We start from the raw sequence: 16,365 nt of genomic DNA, 5'->3' as shown, positions 1-16,365 counted from the left end.
TGGCCTCGAACTCAGAAATCTGCCTGCCTCTGCCTCCCAAGTGCTGGGATTAAAGGCTTGTACCACCACCGCCCGGCCTGCCTCATGTTTTGAAGGCGCAGTCCATCATGAGGGAGTGACGGACTGGAATGCGCGGCCACTAGCTCCCATGTGTGCAGCACGGAAGCAAAGGAGAGAGAGTGCCGCTGCTCCTTTGGCTTTCTCCTCTTCCTGTTTCTCACTTAGGTCCCCAGGCCATGGAATGACGCCAACAAGATTCAGGCAAGCTCTTTTCAAAGCCTTCACAGATACACCCACAAGTGTGTGTCTTCTAGGAAACTGTCATGGTTAGGGTTAACACTGCAGTGATGAAACACCAGAACAGAAGCCACTTCGGGAGGGAAGGGCTTAATTCTCTCACAAGTCCATGTAACAGCTCATCATCAAAAGCAGTGATGGCAGGAACCCAAGCAGGACAGGAACCTACGGCAGAAGTCAGAGGGGTGCTGCTTATAGGCTTATTCCCCATAGCTCACTCAGCCTGCTTTCTTATAGAACTCAGGACCACCACCCCAAGGATGGTCCCACTTATAATGGGCTGGGCCCTCCCCCATCAATCACTAATTAAGAAAATGCCCTATAGCCAGATCTTATGGGAGCATTTTCTCAATTGAGTTTCCTTCCTTTTAGATAACTCTAGCTTTTGTCAATTGATATAAAACTAGTCACCACAGAAATTCTAAACCATGTCGAGATGATGATAGAGATTTTTTTGGTGAAGAACATGTCACTTCATGTAACATTCAAGCTGTGTCCTGTTTATGCTTACTGCATTTGCCTACATTTGCAGAAAGAAAGTAGACAGATATGAAAAATGAGAAGTCTGGATAGGAAAAGGACTGCAGACAGAAGTATGTAGTTGGCAGCTGTCTGAGTCACATTTTTATTGCTGTGAAGACTCTGTGGCCAAGGCAACTCTTATAAAAGGCATTTAATGCAGGCTTGATTATAGTTTCATAGGGTTAGTCCACGATCACCATGGCATCATGGGGCTGAGAGCTTATACATTTTGATCTTTAGGCAGGCAGAGAGAGACTGGGCCTGGCATGCACTTTTGAAACCTCAAAGCACGCATGACCCCACCCACTGAAAACTCTAGGGTATAGCTTAATGAGTGGGCTATGTATGAAGCTGTGAAGGACTGCCACAGGCCGGCCAGTCTGGGCCTCCCTCAACCCGTGTGGGGAACAGGGTCCTAGTCAGGTAGACAAGGCGTTGGCGAAGAAATGACAAACAGAAACAGACACAAGGGAGTGCTGTAACTGAATGCAATTTGTACAAAGTAGAAATCAGGCGTATATAGTATACAGAAAACAGGGCAAACCACAAAATTCACATAGGCAGGAGATGGCTACATCAAGGTCAGTAAAATCAAACAGCCAGGTACAAGGCGGAGGAGCAGTGGTGTCTTTCTTGGGCTAGGTTGTCCTGGCAGGCCCAAGATAAACTCTCAGGGTCTGTCTGAGGCAAGTAGCTGAAGGTCGTATTCTAACATTCCTTGGCTGTAACATAAATAATTAGTGATGGGAGCCCTACAACTTCTAGCTTCTCACTGGCAGTAAAATAGTTTTTCTTTCTGTATGAGACTTCTCTGATAATAAGTGCCTAACTACTATTTCTGACTCTTAAGATGCCCTGTCTGGTAAGACAGCTTCTAGTAAAAATTCCCAGCTAATTACAACTAGGAAATCTAATAGGATTACTGAAGTACTGTGAAGGCCAGGAAATAATGTTCAATCTCAGTGTTAGCTATAACAAAATATTTCTTAGGGCACCTTTATGCCTGAATAAAGAAAGCACGCAGATCTCTCCACAGACTTAGCAGAGATCATTCTGGAACACATCTGACTTAGGAGATGCCCACAACTGACTGAAATCCCCAGGAGACAAACTCCCTTTGGAGTCATAATGCCTCTTGTCCATGATCAGGTTTTAACCCTGATACTGTAGACCTACTGGGGTAGACAAGTGTGTGCAGCAAAGGACAAAGCCTAATTTGCAATGGAAACCCAGTATATTAGAGAAACCCGAAACATGAATATCTGTCCCCCCAAAAGCATGAGGCATAGCATGGAGCTAGCCTAAAAAAGAAGCCATATGTGTTTTAGGTGGGCTTCCCCAAGCCTATGGAGCACAGATACTGGACATCAAGATGCAAAAATCAGGATTTACCTTGCTAAGTTTTGATCTTGCTTTGGTCTGATCTTTCCTTCCTATGCTTCTGTTTGTCTCTTTTGAATGGGAATGTTTACCTGTACCACTATATGCTGGAATTGTATATGTATTTTTTTTCTTTTTAAACCTTACAGGAGTTTACAGTAAAGAGACTGCCTTAAGTCTCAGAAGAGATTCTGAACTTGGGATTTTTGAACAGCAGGATAACTGGAGGACTATTGAGAATTTTAAAGACAGAATGAATACATTTTACATAATGAGATGGCTATGAGCCTAAGTCAAACAGAAAATGTCCCTTACAGGCTCATGTCCCCAGAATATGGAATTATTGAAAGGCAGGCCAAGCTGGAGGAAGTCAGTTACATAGTATGTGAGTTGGAAAATAGATTAGCTTTGACATCTATAACTTGACCCCACTTCCTGCTCTGGTTCAGCTTCCTTATCTACTGAAATGTGAACCATCAGCCTCATTTTTCTACCATTATGCTGCCCACATTACAATGGACTATACCCTTAAATTATGAGACAAAAGCCTTCTGTAAGCTGTCTCTCCTCAAGTATCTGGTTTCACTTAGTTAGAGACATTATCAGTGGTAAATTATTTGGTAAAGTAGTCCTAATTTTTTTTTTTTTTTTGAGACAGGTCTTTATGAGTAGCCCTGGCTGTATTAGAACTCACTCTGGAGACCAGGCTAGCCTCGAACTCACAGAAATATGCCTGCCTCTACCTCCCAAGTGCTGGGATTAAAGGTGTGCACCATCATGCTTGGCAGTAGCTAGAATCTTAACCTTTAAAAAAGTTAACTGGTATCATTAGCAAGCTAGAATAGCAATTGACACACTATGTCAGCAATCTGCTGCCTTGCACCTGCTCTTGTAGGATACAGTTTAACTGTGGGCACTAAACTCAGTCACTGATATGCTGATACTTGGCTGTTTAGATACTGTAATGGCAGAACTACATAACTGAAATAAAGACCAGAGGCACTACAGGATACAAATATCTACTATCTACTCAAAAGAAGTTTGCTGATATGTGCCCTACAACAATAGAAGGAAGCCCTAAAAATCTAACATTTTAGAATAGTAGAGGATATAATGTAGAAAGATAACCAGGCTTACTAGTTTTCATACTGCCAATAAATCTAGAACATTAGACAAACATAAAGGTATTTCCCTATCTCAAAAATAGCATTTATTTTAAAACTAAGTTTGCAGATTCAATGTCAAGTTTTTTTTTGCAAAAGTACAAATATGAGAAGTACAGAAATATCATACCTAAAGAACTTACAAGTATCATATATTAAGGCATTATACCAAGTCATAAAATATATTTTCTACTGTATCTCCTAAATTGAACCACATTATTTCAGAACTATCTACATAAATTCTCAGAAATGTGTAACGCAGACTAAGGAGCTGGCTCAGTGGGTCAAGTGTGAGGACCTGAGCGCAGATTCCTAGACCACATGGAAAAGAAAAGATGCCTGTAAGTAAGGCTTCTGGATGAGGCAGAGGAAGGGCAGAGAAGGTGGATCACTAAAGCTCGGTGGCTACACAGCCTAGCCAAAGTGATGACCTTTGGGTTCATTGACAGACCCTGCCTCAAAACATAAAGATGCAAACCAACTGAGGAAAGATATCGACCATCAACCCGAGCATATGTGTGTGTGTGTGTGTGTGTGTGTGTGTGCATTCAAGTGTGTACATGTGCACCCTACACACACACACACACACACACACACACACAGAGGTGGGGGGAGAAAGAGAGAGAAAGAGAGAGAGAGAGGGAGGGAGGGAAGGAGAGAGAGAGGGAGAGGGAAAGGAAGAGAGAGGGATAAAAGATAGGACGGGAATACACTGAAGCTTCCTGCACTGGATGGCTAAAAAAATCTCTAAGAACGAATAAAGTCTGAAAGCAATTAAGTATTTTCAATTTACTTTCCATTATTGCCTCCCACGCCCAGTTCAGCCTCAGGTCTTTGGCAGCTTCCACCCGAGGCGGTCACCTAGGGAATTAAGCTGAAAGACCTTCAGCAGACTACAGGCTTATTTCTGAAAGAAGTTCCCCTAGAAGTTCCAGCTGAAATACAACTACTCCTGTGACAACGCCTATTGCCTGAAGACATCTGCAGATGTCTGAGCCATCAGTGACTCCCTCATGACTCCCTCCTGACTCTTCCCTGACTTCTCAATGTTTATGTTATGCAAATATTTTATTTCTGGAGCTTTCAGTTCTTACCTGCCTATATAAGCTCAAAACACCCCCAAGTAAAGAAGCCTTGATTGGAAACACTCAACTTGGCTTCATATCCTTTTGTTCTCGAACTCTGTGTTTCAGGTTCCCCCTTTTCCCTCCCTTCCAGACAGATTTCCCTCCCTTCGAGACAGAATCTGGTTCGTGAAACTGTGGGACAGTTTCATTCCATGTTTTCTGAACTTTTATGTAAATAAAATAGATTTCCTGTCCACTTATAACCTACACTATATAAAAAAAGTAAAAACTGGATTACCTGAATTGGATATTCACTAAATGAGGCTGAGAGCCATCAGATTGCCAGTAAGTTTCTAGATTGTCATCTCGTAACTGATCCACTCCAAACCCTAGAAACAGTGAAAATGGCAACAAATTTCCATGAAAAAGTTACATATTTAAAACATAAAATTATCATACACATATGTCTAGAACTGTTGATATAGAAGACAGAATATGAAATTTAGCTGGAATTCTATTCTTTCATCCAGATTTCAGCTCTAAAAACTCCCTAATGGGTTGAATTTGTTGTTTACTGATAGACTGTTTATTTTAAAAGTGTGAGGCCCTAGGTTCAATCCCCTTACACATACTAAAGTTTATACTATGACAAATGTTTTGGATGGTTAGTTTTTTAAAAGCATCTTTGGGGATATATAAGATCTGTATTTGCACAAGTCCAAGTTTTTGTCCTTTTTATAAACTAAATCATAAGAATGATCCATCCTGTGATATCTTTTAAAATAGGTAGATACAAGCAAGCTCAGTATGTCATACTTGCTTTTTGCTACCTTTTTTAAAAAAGACTTATTTTATGTATGTGAGTACACTGTTGCTCTCTTCAGACACAAAAGAAGAGGTTATCAGATCCCATTACAGATGATTGTGAGCCACCATGTGGTTGCTGAGAACTGAACTCAGGACCTCTGGAAGGAAAGTCAGTGCTCTTAACCACTGAGCCATCTCTCCAGCCCCTTTTTGCTACTTTTTAAGTTCCCTAGTAAGGATAGCTAAATCTCATGATTCATAAGAGAGACCTTAGTTAAATGTTCTATTGAGTTAAAGACTTTTTCTACTTATTTTACTTTGGCTGCCCCCCAACCCCGTTTTACAATTTCATTTGCATGTTAGCTCAAAGAATTTCATAAAGTGGTATTTAGTCTTTAGCAAAATAAATATTAAGCAAAAATCTTTTTTTTTTTTTTTGGTTTTTTTCAAGACAGGGTTTCTCTGTGTAGCCTTGGCTGTCCTGGAACTCACTCTGTAGACCAGGCTGGCCTCGAACTCAGAACTCAGAAATCCGCCTGCCTCTGCCTCCCAAGTGCTAGGCTTAAAGGCGTGGGCCACCACCACTCGGCAGCAAAAATCTTTTAACTCGAGACTAATTTGAAATGTTTTTCTAAGACATTACTTATGAAAGTTTAATGGGAAAAATAAACAAGCATACTCTTTTAGGAACTGATTACTCTAGATCTTTTTACCTCTAGGACACTAAGTATGATCACCAGACTTCATTTCCATATTTTTTCCTCACAAGCAGAATGTCTTATAAACATAAACTCAAATGCAGGTGCCTAGACACCATCTCTTTTCTAAGTTTCCCAACTTCATTACTATGTCTGAGTCGTTTTACTCAAAACAAGACCTTAAACAATGGCAGATCTGTTTTAACAGCTTTGACAGGGATTATGTACCCATGTAAGATATTATTCAGGAAATAAAAAAGTTTATACATCCTAACAGTCTTAAGTGGTTCTTTCCCTAAGGTTTTATTTTTTATGTATTCGTGTGAATGTGTGCACATGCATGAGAGTGCCTGCAGAGGCACTGAATCCCCTGGAGTGGAGTTAAGGTACTATGAGCTGCACAATGAACTCCGATCAGCAAGTACTCCACAGCTGAGCTCTTTCCAACTGCAGTGTCTCCTAGAGTGTGGCCCTTACACCAGCAGCATCATTCTAGAACTTCTTACATCAGCAATTCTGAGAGGTTAGCCTCTCAGAACACTGAGAGTTTGTGTTTGATGAATCCTTGGCGTGATTCTGGTGCATGCTAAAATATCACAGCTACTTCTCTAAGGTTGCATTTCTTTCCTTGACACTACTCATCTTTTGGACTCAGCAATGCTTTGTGGTGTGGCTATCCTGACTTCTACTTACTTGATTCCCAGAATACAGCAACAATTCTCCCTCCTTTCCACAGTCATGACAATGAAAACTATCTGCAGATACTGCTAAAGGCTGAGCTCAGGTGTGGGCAACAAAATCATCCAGAAGGAAAACTACTGTCCCAAGGCAAAGAAAACAAGACTCCTTTTGGTTACGCTTGCTGTTAGCAGATATCTATTTTCCTCTTGGCCCTCCAGGAGTGGTAAGTGCTCCTATTTGGGCTTAGTCCAGACTGATTTGGATTCAATACAATGTGAGTGAATGTGACACAAGCTGCAGTTTTAATGCATTTACAAGGTCTGGATTAACATTCTAGATGTCTCCACCACACAAAGAGAGCATGTCTAGATCCATGGAGTAGACCACCAGTAACTGAAAAGATATATTTAGTGTCCAAGCCATTTTCTTAAGTATCTCTAGCAACACAATTGCTTTCACACCAGATAGGAGGCTACTCTATAACTGAGCCACATGCCTTGACTTCAAAAACCTAACAAGTAATATGTGGAGTCAGGTGTGGTGGCACACACCCTTAGTTCCAGTATTTGGGAGGCAAAGGCAGGTAGATCTCTGTTGTGAGTTTGAAGCCAGCCTGATCTACTTAGAGAGTTCCAGGCCAGCCAGAACTATATAATAAAACCCTATCAGAGAAACACAGACAAAACGTACACACAAACACAGAAGGAATATGGCCTTCATAAAAGAATGCATCTATAATTATATCCTACAACTATTTATGTTTCAACTAAATATAACTAATGGGCTTTCTCCTTATACTTAAAACCCAAAGTCTTTGTGTATGTGTGCATGCTTATGGTATATGTGTTGCATGTTCATGTGTATACATGCATATACATGTGCTTGTGGAAACCAGAAGTCAACACTTGGTATCTTCCTCTATCATTCTCCACTTGTTTTGTGTGTATGTGTATTTGTGCTGTATGTATGTATTCACGCAGGCATGTGCATGTGGATGTGGGGAGTTGCACAAAGTGGGTAGAAGCCAGAGGTCAGTGTCCTGTATCTTCCTCAATCACTCTCTTCATTATTTATATAATAAGACAGTATCTCGCACTGGCCCTGGAGCTCATCAATTAAGCAAGACAATCTGGTCAACAAATACCAGGTATCCTCTCTGCTTTCTAAGCCCCTGGAATACAGGCACTCTTGCCATGCCAAGATTTTTACACAGGGGCTAGGGGTCAAAAAGTCCTGTGGCTAGAGAAGTAGATCAGCAGTTAAGAACATTTACCCAGTGTAACAGCCCACACCTTTAGTCCCAGCACTAGGGAGGCAAAGGCAGGTGGATCTCTGTGAGTTCAAGGTCAACCTGGTCTACAAAGGAAGTTCCAGGGCTACAATGAAATCTTGCCTCAAATAACCGCCCCCTCCTAATAAAGGAAAAAAAAAAAAATGGAATTCTTCAAAAATCAAGTCAGGGACAAAGCCAACCAGACCAGATGTGAAGTTGTCAGATGCTTAGAGAAAGCAGAATAACTACAAATGGCATGAGCACACTTTAGAGTATTATGAAAATGTTTCATTATAATAATGTTTACATGACTATATGTTAAAATTCATAAAAGTGTTTATGTAAAAGAGGTTCTACTGTATGGAAATTATACTCTAATAAAGTATTCATTGAAAAAAGACAATCTTGGGTGGTGGTGGCACACGCCTTTAATCCCAGCACTTAGGAGGCAGAGACAGGCAGATTTCTGAGTTTGAGGCCAGCCTGGTCTACAGAGTGAGTTCCAGGACAGCCAAGGCTATACAGAGAAACCCTGTCTAGAAAAAAACAAACAAACAAAAACACAAAAAAGCTACTGCCAGGCAGTGGTGGCACACACCTTTAATCCCAGCACTTGGGAGGCAGAGGCAGGCGGATTTCTGAGTTCGAGGCCAGCCTGGTCTACAGAGTGAGTTCCAAGACAGCCAAGGCTACACAGAGAAAAAAAAAACAAAAAACAAAAAACAAAGAAAAAAAGAAAAAGAAAAAAGACAATCTTGAGGAGAAACAAAACAGACTTGGTTGGAAAACTAGCTGTAAGAGTCTAACTATAGAGGCGGAAAGATGGCTCAGCAGTAAAGGGCACTAACTGCTCTTCCAGAGGACCAGGGTTCAAATCCCAGCACCCATATGGCAGCTTACAGCTGTTTGTAACTCCAAGATCTGACACTCTCATGTAAACATACATGCAGAGAAAACACCAATGTACATAAAATAATAGTAAGAAAAGGTAAATTAAAAAAAAAAGATTTTTAAAAAAGTCTTAACTACATAAATAAGCTAAAACAAAATAAAATGATTATATTACAATTTAGAATTCCTCATGATAAAGGAATTTCTCTCAACTTGAGTCTTCAGGTTGAAAATGCCTATCAGGGTTGCTCTCTACAAACTGGCAGCACGACCTACAACACCTATCCAACTCACTGAAGATGGAGACTGTCAAGCCAGTGCCTACACAGAGCCTTCACTCCTACATTCAGCATCTTTGGTTACAGGAAAGTATTCTAAAAAGAGAAACATAAACACCAAGCCAGATAAAAACTCTTTATCTACAATGGTGTGCTGCCTGCAAAATATGTTAGGACAATGATGGCACAAAGCTTGTAGAAGTAACCAGTAACTGATTAGACTTAAGGCAGAATTCATAACTGACTCTGCTTGAATGACCAAGAACCTGAGACTAGATAGCCCAGGGGCTGAGGGTAAAGCCAAATACTACTGGTCTAAAAAAGAAAAAGAAATTTAGTGATGAAATGACTCCTAATGACATTCTTCTATACTCATAGGTCAGCGCCTTGCTTGGCCATCATCAGAGAAGTTTCCTCCTGCAGCAGATGGGAACAAACACAGAGACTCACAGCCAGACATTATGCAGAGAGTGAGACACCTTGGAACATTCAGTCCTAAATAGGATATCTCCATTAAATCTCTCCCTCAGAACCCAAGGAACTCCATGAAACAAGAGGCAAAGAGTTAAGAGCCGGAGGGAATGGAGGACATCAAAAACACAAGGCCCTCTAAGTCAACATGAATGCAGCTCCTACGAGCTCAGAGACAGAAGCAGCATGCACACAGCCTGCACAGGTCTGCTCAGGTCCTCTGTGCTTATACTACGGCTTCCAGTTTAGTGTTTCTATGGGACTCCTGAGAATGTGAACAAGTGGGTCTCTGATTCTTATGCCTTCTTATGTGTTCTTTTCCTTCTGCTGGTTTGTCTTGTCCAATTTCAATGTAATAGTTTTTGCTTTATCTTAGTATATTTTGTTATGGATTTCTTAAACAAAAAAATGAATGAGTGAATGAAAAACTAGCCACTAGAATAAAGTTAACAACTGAACTGTCACTTATACCTGCTAGAAGGAGAAATCAGTTTTCTCCAATAGAGTCACACTGAGTGTATCAACCACTCCAGGATAGGCCTCATGTTTATTTGGTTGCAATTTGCAAGAGCAGGAGTATGTGTGCGTTTGCTTGCATGCATGCCTGCTTGTGTGTGTATATGGCTTTATTTTAAGCCTTCTTTTTTTTTTTTTTGTTTTGAGGTTTTTGTTGTATAGTTAGGGGGAGCAGCTTAGCCTTTGCTAAGGCTGCTGTAAAGACTGGATGACCTAATAAACCTAGAATGCTACTTGTCAAAGGCAGCATCACGCCTGCCTTTGTTGCTACTGTGACAGTGTTGTCATCAAGCAGACTCTACAACTGTAGCATTTCACAGTCTGAATGTTTATGCCCTTAAGTACACTTTGCTCTTCAGGTTCCCCTACATTGTACAAGTGTTTCTCGCATTTGAAATCTCAAAATTTTCCATCTTAATACTTTAGTTGCTGCTTTGAAAATAATTTTACACTAATCTTTTTTTTAAATTATTACAAAAAAGAAAAATGTCTATCAAAGTATAGGTTAGGTAAATGGGAAAAAGATACACATATAACCTACCATGACACATTCTAGCAAAAGACAGACTCCAAGAATAAAGAGAAAACTTTTAGATGCTTCCAGGCAAAAGAGCAAGCATCGACTGTGAATTAAATAACAACTGCATAACACCAGAGATGGGACAGGAGAGCAGGGGCTCTTAGGAAAAAGTTAAATCTAATACTAAAATAAACATCTTACTGATATTAGTAATGTAGCTGGATAAAAATATGTAATAAATGAAAACTCAGTTCATTAAAATTGAAGTATCTACACAAAAAGTGCATTAAAGGTATTCTAGTGCATAATAAAACCATAAGTAGGCAATCCTTTAATCCCAGCACTTGGGAGGCAGAGGCTCTGAATTTAAGGCCAACCTGGTCTACAGAGCAAGTTCCAAGATAGCCAGGGCTACACAGAGAAACCATGTCTCAAAGAAAGAAAAGGAAAGGAAAGGAAAGGAGAGGAAAAAATAGAAAAGGAAAGAAAAGAAAATGGATTGTAGGTAATGATTAATCATAGCCTGAAGTCTTGTCTTGCTTACCTGGTTTGCATGAAGAGAGTGACCAGACAGCCTGAGACCCAATCTCCCTGACTGTCGCTGTCCTCTCCAACTGTTTAGGATCAGCACCAGGAGGTGTCTTGTTCGGTGTGGTCATTTTTAAATTATTCTATGGAGAGACAAGCAATATACATTCTACCATGTCACGAGAATCTCTCTGCAGAAACATAAAAAAATTTCAGCGCCCAGCACTGCGGCACAGATCTTTAATCCTAGTACTCAGGAAGGCAAAGGCAACAGCAGAAAGCATAAGAACATGAGTTCAAGGTCAACCTGGGCTACACAGTGAGCTCCAGGTCTAGAGATACACCTGTTTGGTTTCAAACCTGGGACAAGGGACTGAGTTGCATATTTACATACCAAAGCAGACCTGGCTTCCAGGTTCTCCTAGCATCCCTCAGTCCCTACCTGGCATAGCCCGCCTGGAACCTTGAACTTTCCAGCCCAGGGGCTGGGCTGCCCTTTCCCCCAGAGGCTTCTCCCTAAATAATCCAGACGTTTTGGTCTCTCTCTGTGTGTACTCAGCCCCTTCTCTCTTTCCTACCTCCCTTCCCCACGGAGACTTTCCTGGCCTTGGTCCTTGGGGCCAGTGAACTCGCCCATCTAAGAACAGCTTCTCAATAAACCTGAGTTTAATATAATCTAATCTGGTTTAAGTTGGTCCATTTCACCGACGGCAGAGAAATAATCTATCAATACTGTCTAAAAATAATAATAATAATAATAATAAATCAAAAATAAATTTTCAATGGCAAAATAATCACTCATATACCCTTCATCTTTCTTACCTTTTGTTAATTCTAGTAAATTATGAAAAGCATGAAAAAAAAAAACTTCTTGGAGAGTCAAGAACATGCTAAATTCTATCGGTGACTTTTACAGATACTCTACATTATTGTAAATTCTACTTATAATAAACTCTATAAAGTTCTGTTTCAAGACCAAAATAATTACAGACCATCGCCTTGACACATCCCTTTGGATTCCAAGTTATCCCTATAACCGCCGCACAAACAATAATAATTTATAATTTACGTAATCACAGAGACATTATAAATTCCGTTAAAGCCTGAATACCCTGCCACTGGGGATGCGGGTTGAGGGCGGGGGCATCTCGACACTGGAACAAACTTCAAAGAACAGTCAATGGATGAAACAAAACGCTAGGGCAGAAATGGGTTCCTGGCCTTAAAAAATACCGAAGGAGTTGAGAATTAGACTTGGGATCCTGCCTAACACCGCCCTTTTTACCAGACCCACAAAGCCTGAGGAGACAGCAAGCCTAACGCCGCCGAGAATAGGGAGCAGGACTAGTGTGTCTGCTCCCGCTAACACACTGTTCTCTAAATCGAGGAAGAGCCTCGGTCTCACACACCTGGTTTGCCACAATTCCTGGTCTCAGGGCCCTGGCCACTCCAAAATGCGGCTCAGCGGTTCCAGGTTCCCTCCGTTAATTGGCGTCGCAGCACAATGACGTCACAACGTCGTCACTCCCTCCGGGGCGCCGACTCTGCGCTCTGTCGCGCACGCGCACTACGCCCTCATGCCTTGCGCGAGGCGGCGGCTGTGCACCGCCATCTTGGCCGGTGGCAGTAAGAACACGCTGTGTGCTAAGACCTGACGGCTATCGCTGCTTTGGCTGCTGCACGCCCCACTCTAAGGGGACCGTTGTCTCCAGGTACGGGAGTTCGTGGGAGGGTTTGGTGTTCGGCGGCTGGCTGCCACCTTGGGAAGACTATTAGGGACACTCCGAGCGCCTGTAGATAGGCCTCAATAGCGGGGACCGTAGCGCGTGGCAACCGGCTCCAGCTGCACATCTGGGACTGCCGGAGCGCTCCTCGCGCGTCCGGTCAGCCATCCCTGCCTTGAGGCGTCTATCCTCCAAACAAAACCAGCTGCCACGAGTTGCCATCGCCTGTGCTCTCCACTGCCCCTTTCCCCTCCCCGTTCCTACCCCTTAAGCTAAGCCTTCTGTGGCGGAGGACACCCCGCACCCTGCAGATCCCCCAAGCTTCCCCTCAACGTAGTCAAATGACTACGTTGGCATTTGGTTGTAAGAAGTAGTTTTTTTAATAATTGTGGAGTGAGTCATTGCATCTTGCCGCCATGAAGTCCAGTCCAGACTTTATAGAAATGATAGGCAAACGTCGTTCTACCTTTCTCATAGAGCGACGTGTTCTCAGTTGGGACTAGGGGTTAGCCCAAGTGAGTTTCCGAGTTGAGTGCCTGTCTTTAGGACTTTGGAGAGGCACTTTGTAGCACCCTGTCCTCTTCCCATTAGTGACTTAATTTGTTTTTTCGTTTATTACATCTTAAGCTTCTTGACATCAGGGATGGTGTCTTTATTCAAAATGTCTTTAGATATCCTTTCTAGGCTAATACATTGTAGGTATTTAGTATTTGTTGCAAATAAATGATGGTCAAAGCTGAATTTCCGCACCTCAAGAGCTACATAAGTATTTTCTCTTTTTTGATGGTAAAAATGGAAACTAAGGAATAGCTGTTAAACAACTTTTACTGGTTTACCCTTTCTTTCAAGGGACTACTAACTAGGGAGTTAGGATAGTAACATTTGTGTTTTAGCCAATAGTCCTGTATACTAAAAGTAGTCACCCTGTGTCTGTCAGTTGATAATGTATTCACTATAATAAAAAAGCTTAAATATTTTTGAACCAAAATGTGTTTAAGGTTTCCTCTTTTCATAACACAGCTTAGCTCACCTCTATAAATGAAACAACAAAGACAAAAAATATGTTTCAGAAAAACATTTAGCAGCTGCTGAAAGGGGATCCATTAAAAATCAAAGCTATGTGCCTTTCCCAACTTATTATGCTTTATAAGGCTAATTTACATAAGCATGGGTCATATTTCTTGTGCTCTTACACTGTTTCCCATGTATACCATCTTTTCACTCACCTAGAAGTCACTACAAGTCAGCCTTCAAATCTGAAGTGTTTTTAGATCTTTTTTGTATTCCTAGAAGTTTTTCCTATAATATTCCTTTTCAAGCTTCTTCCTGTTGGAAAGAAGGAGACTAACTAATTCCTGGAAATAATATGGAAGTTGAACAAATTATATTTACCTATGTAACCATTACCCAAAGAATATATTTTTCTTAAATGTAAAATAGTTTCTTATGTAAATCAACTTAATTAGACACCTCTAGTATATTTCTGTTCCCCATAAATATTATTATAGGCTCTTATTTTTTTTTTAATAATTTGAGAAGATAGTTTTAGTAGCATCTTAAAAATAAGGACCAATGTAAGCAATTTCATAGTGAAAGATATATTTATCTCTGGAAAACTTTCATTTACCAGATACTTTGTAGAAAAACATTTTTTATTTGTATTGGAATGCATGGTGCCCAGTTTATTAGTTTGTTTGCTAAGATAGTCAGTTTCTTATAATATTCCATGGCTTGGTTTGGGTTTTAAGTAAGCTTTTGAGGTAAAGTAAAATCATTTAGTTTTTAAGTTAAACTTAGGAGACCTGGATCAGTTTTTAACGAAATGACTTTGTCAGCATAGCAGTTAAGGTTTTTGTGTTGTTTGTTTGTATTATAGCTCAGTTCACCTCTACCAAAACAAAGTAGAGCATTTACCAGTTTGAAAGGAAGCAATTTGGTAGTCTGTAAATGATGAAAACATTCAGATCTAAGAGAGAGGAAGAGGAAATAGTGTAGGACAACATTGAGGAGCAAGATTGCTTCTGTCCTTCCAAGTGTAATCATACTATTAGCTATGTAAAGTGTGGGTCACAGAAAAGGTCATCATAGTATCTTTTGCAGATGGATAGTGTTGGCTTTCGGTTTTTTCTTTAGATTTGGATATAAGCTAGACTGTGAAGGCACTGTTAGAACTTAAAGTCAATACACTAAACCCAATATTATAAAGATTTTAAGTTTGATCTGATCTTAATTCTCTATAGATGTTATGTTTAAGACTTAAAAAAGTCTTTAAGACTTAGTAAGTATATATATGACATTGCTACTACATAAAAACCTGAGCTATTGCATGATGCTCACAGCTCTAATAAGCATTTTCCCCTTTCCTTCAGTAGTAGTATAGTCGGTTGGATAAAAAAAATGAACTCATGATTTCAGTGTGGGTGTGTTCATATATAATCTGTATTATAGATTTATATTCATACAATGCTATCAGTATTAATTAATCTGTCATGTATTTTCCATTCTTGCTGTTTTAATTTTTCTGATTATTTTTTTCCCAAAAGAGCTTGGGTTTATATGGCTTATTTTTACTGAAGAGATTTAATTGTATATATTAATTTCAGATGAATTAAATTTCTTTGATATTAACTATTTTCATTATAAAAACTAAGATAACGTAAGTTATTTGGTTAGGTCTTTTGTGACCTAGTGTTTTTGAGCATTTTTTTCTGTGTATATATTAAATATCTTTCTAGGAATTTTTTTGTGGTGTTTTAAGTGGTACCTATTTTATAATCTAACTTCATTGTGTAAAATTTTGTTTTCCAAACTGAACAGATTATTTTTCTGTTCCTAGTAAATTTTTTTTTAATTTTCCAAGTGAACATAGGAACTTAATATGACTGTTTATGTCCTCCTTTTATACCCATAAATTATTTTTCTTTTTATTGTATAGAATTTGCTATAATTTTGTTCATTTTTCTTTAATAGAAGAACTGGATATTCTTTGTTACAATTATGGCAGACAAATTAACGAGAATTGCTATTGTCAACCACGACAAATGCAAACCTAAGAAGTGTCGGCAGGAGTGTAAAAAGAGTTGCCCTGTGGTTCGGATGGGTAAGTGGTTCTATTGGCATCTAAGAGTAGAAAGCAGCTGTGGAAAAGCAGACAGCTTTGGAAGCTTATCAGGGGCTTAGCAGATACTAGGTTAGCTAATCACTATTGGTTTCTTTGAACTACAAAAGTGAGAAATTTAGTATTCTAAACTTTTATTGGTTTTAAATAATCCTTTTGAAAGAAATTATAGAATGTCATTGTTATGATATTCAGAAAATAGTCAAACCATAGTTTGCTGTAATCCTTGCAGTTCTACAAATTTCTGTAAATCAGTCAGAGGAAAGGGCTGCCGGGATCATTACATTAGATGTTGTTTTCATCAAGAAACCAAAAAATGAAAATAAGACAGACAGCCGGGCGGTGGTGGCGCATGCCTTTAAACTTTAGTCCCAGCACTTGGGAGGCAGAGGCAGGCAGATTTCGAGTTCGAGGCCAGCCTGGTCTACAGA

The 16,365-nt window shown here is 40.0% G+C and overlaps 2 protein-coding genes across 2 annotated transcripts in view; one reads left to right on the top strand and one right to left on the bottom strand.

Annotated features, from left to right (window-relative positions):
- Positions 1 to 12,629, bottom strand: part of Anapc10 (anaphase promoting complex subunit 10) — a 44,688-nt gene extending 32,059 nt beyond the window's left edge. Inside the window, exons 1-3 of the mRNA XM_031340429.1 lie at positions 12,502 to 12,629; positions 11,109 to 11,235; positions 4,728 to 4,818 (exon numbers count right to left, since the gene is read on the bottom strand). Coding sequence (XP_031196289.1) covers positions 4,728 to 4,818; positions 11,109 to 11,223 — 206 coding nt within the window. The 5' untranslated portion in view covers positions 11,224 to 11,235; positions 12,502 to 12,629. The remainder of the gene's footprint in view (positions 1 to 4,727; positions 4,819 to 11,108; positions 11,236 to 12,501) is intronic.
- Positions 12,612 to 16,365, top strand: part of Abce1 (ATP binding cassette subfamily E member 1) — a 27,902-nt gene continuing 24,148 nt past the window's right edge. Inside the window, exons 1-2 of the mRNA XM_031340428.1 lie at positions 12,612 to 12,804; positions 15,787 to 15,916. Of these exons, the coding sequence (XP_031196288.1) occupies positions 15,814 to 15,916 (103 nt within the window). The 5' untranslated portion in view covers positions 12,612 to 12,804; positions 15,787 to 15,813. The remainder of the gene's footprint in view (positions 12,805 to 15,786; positions 15,917 to 16,365) is intronic.

The sequence above is a fragment of the Mastomys coucha genome, unplaced genomic scaffold (assembly GCF_008632895.1).
Source record: "Mastomys coucha isolate ucsf_1 unplaced genomic scaffold, UCSF_Mcou_1 pScaffold22, whole genome shotgun sequence".
Classification (NCBI taxonomy): Eukaryota; Metazoa; Chordata; class Mammalia; order Rodentia; family Muridae; genus Mastomys; species Mastomys coucha.
This window is presented reverse-complemented; position numbering and strand designations above follow the sequence as displayed.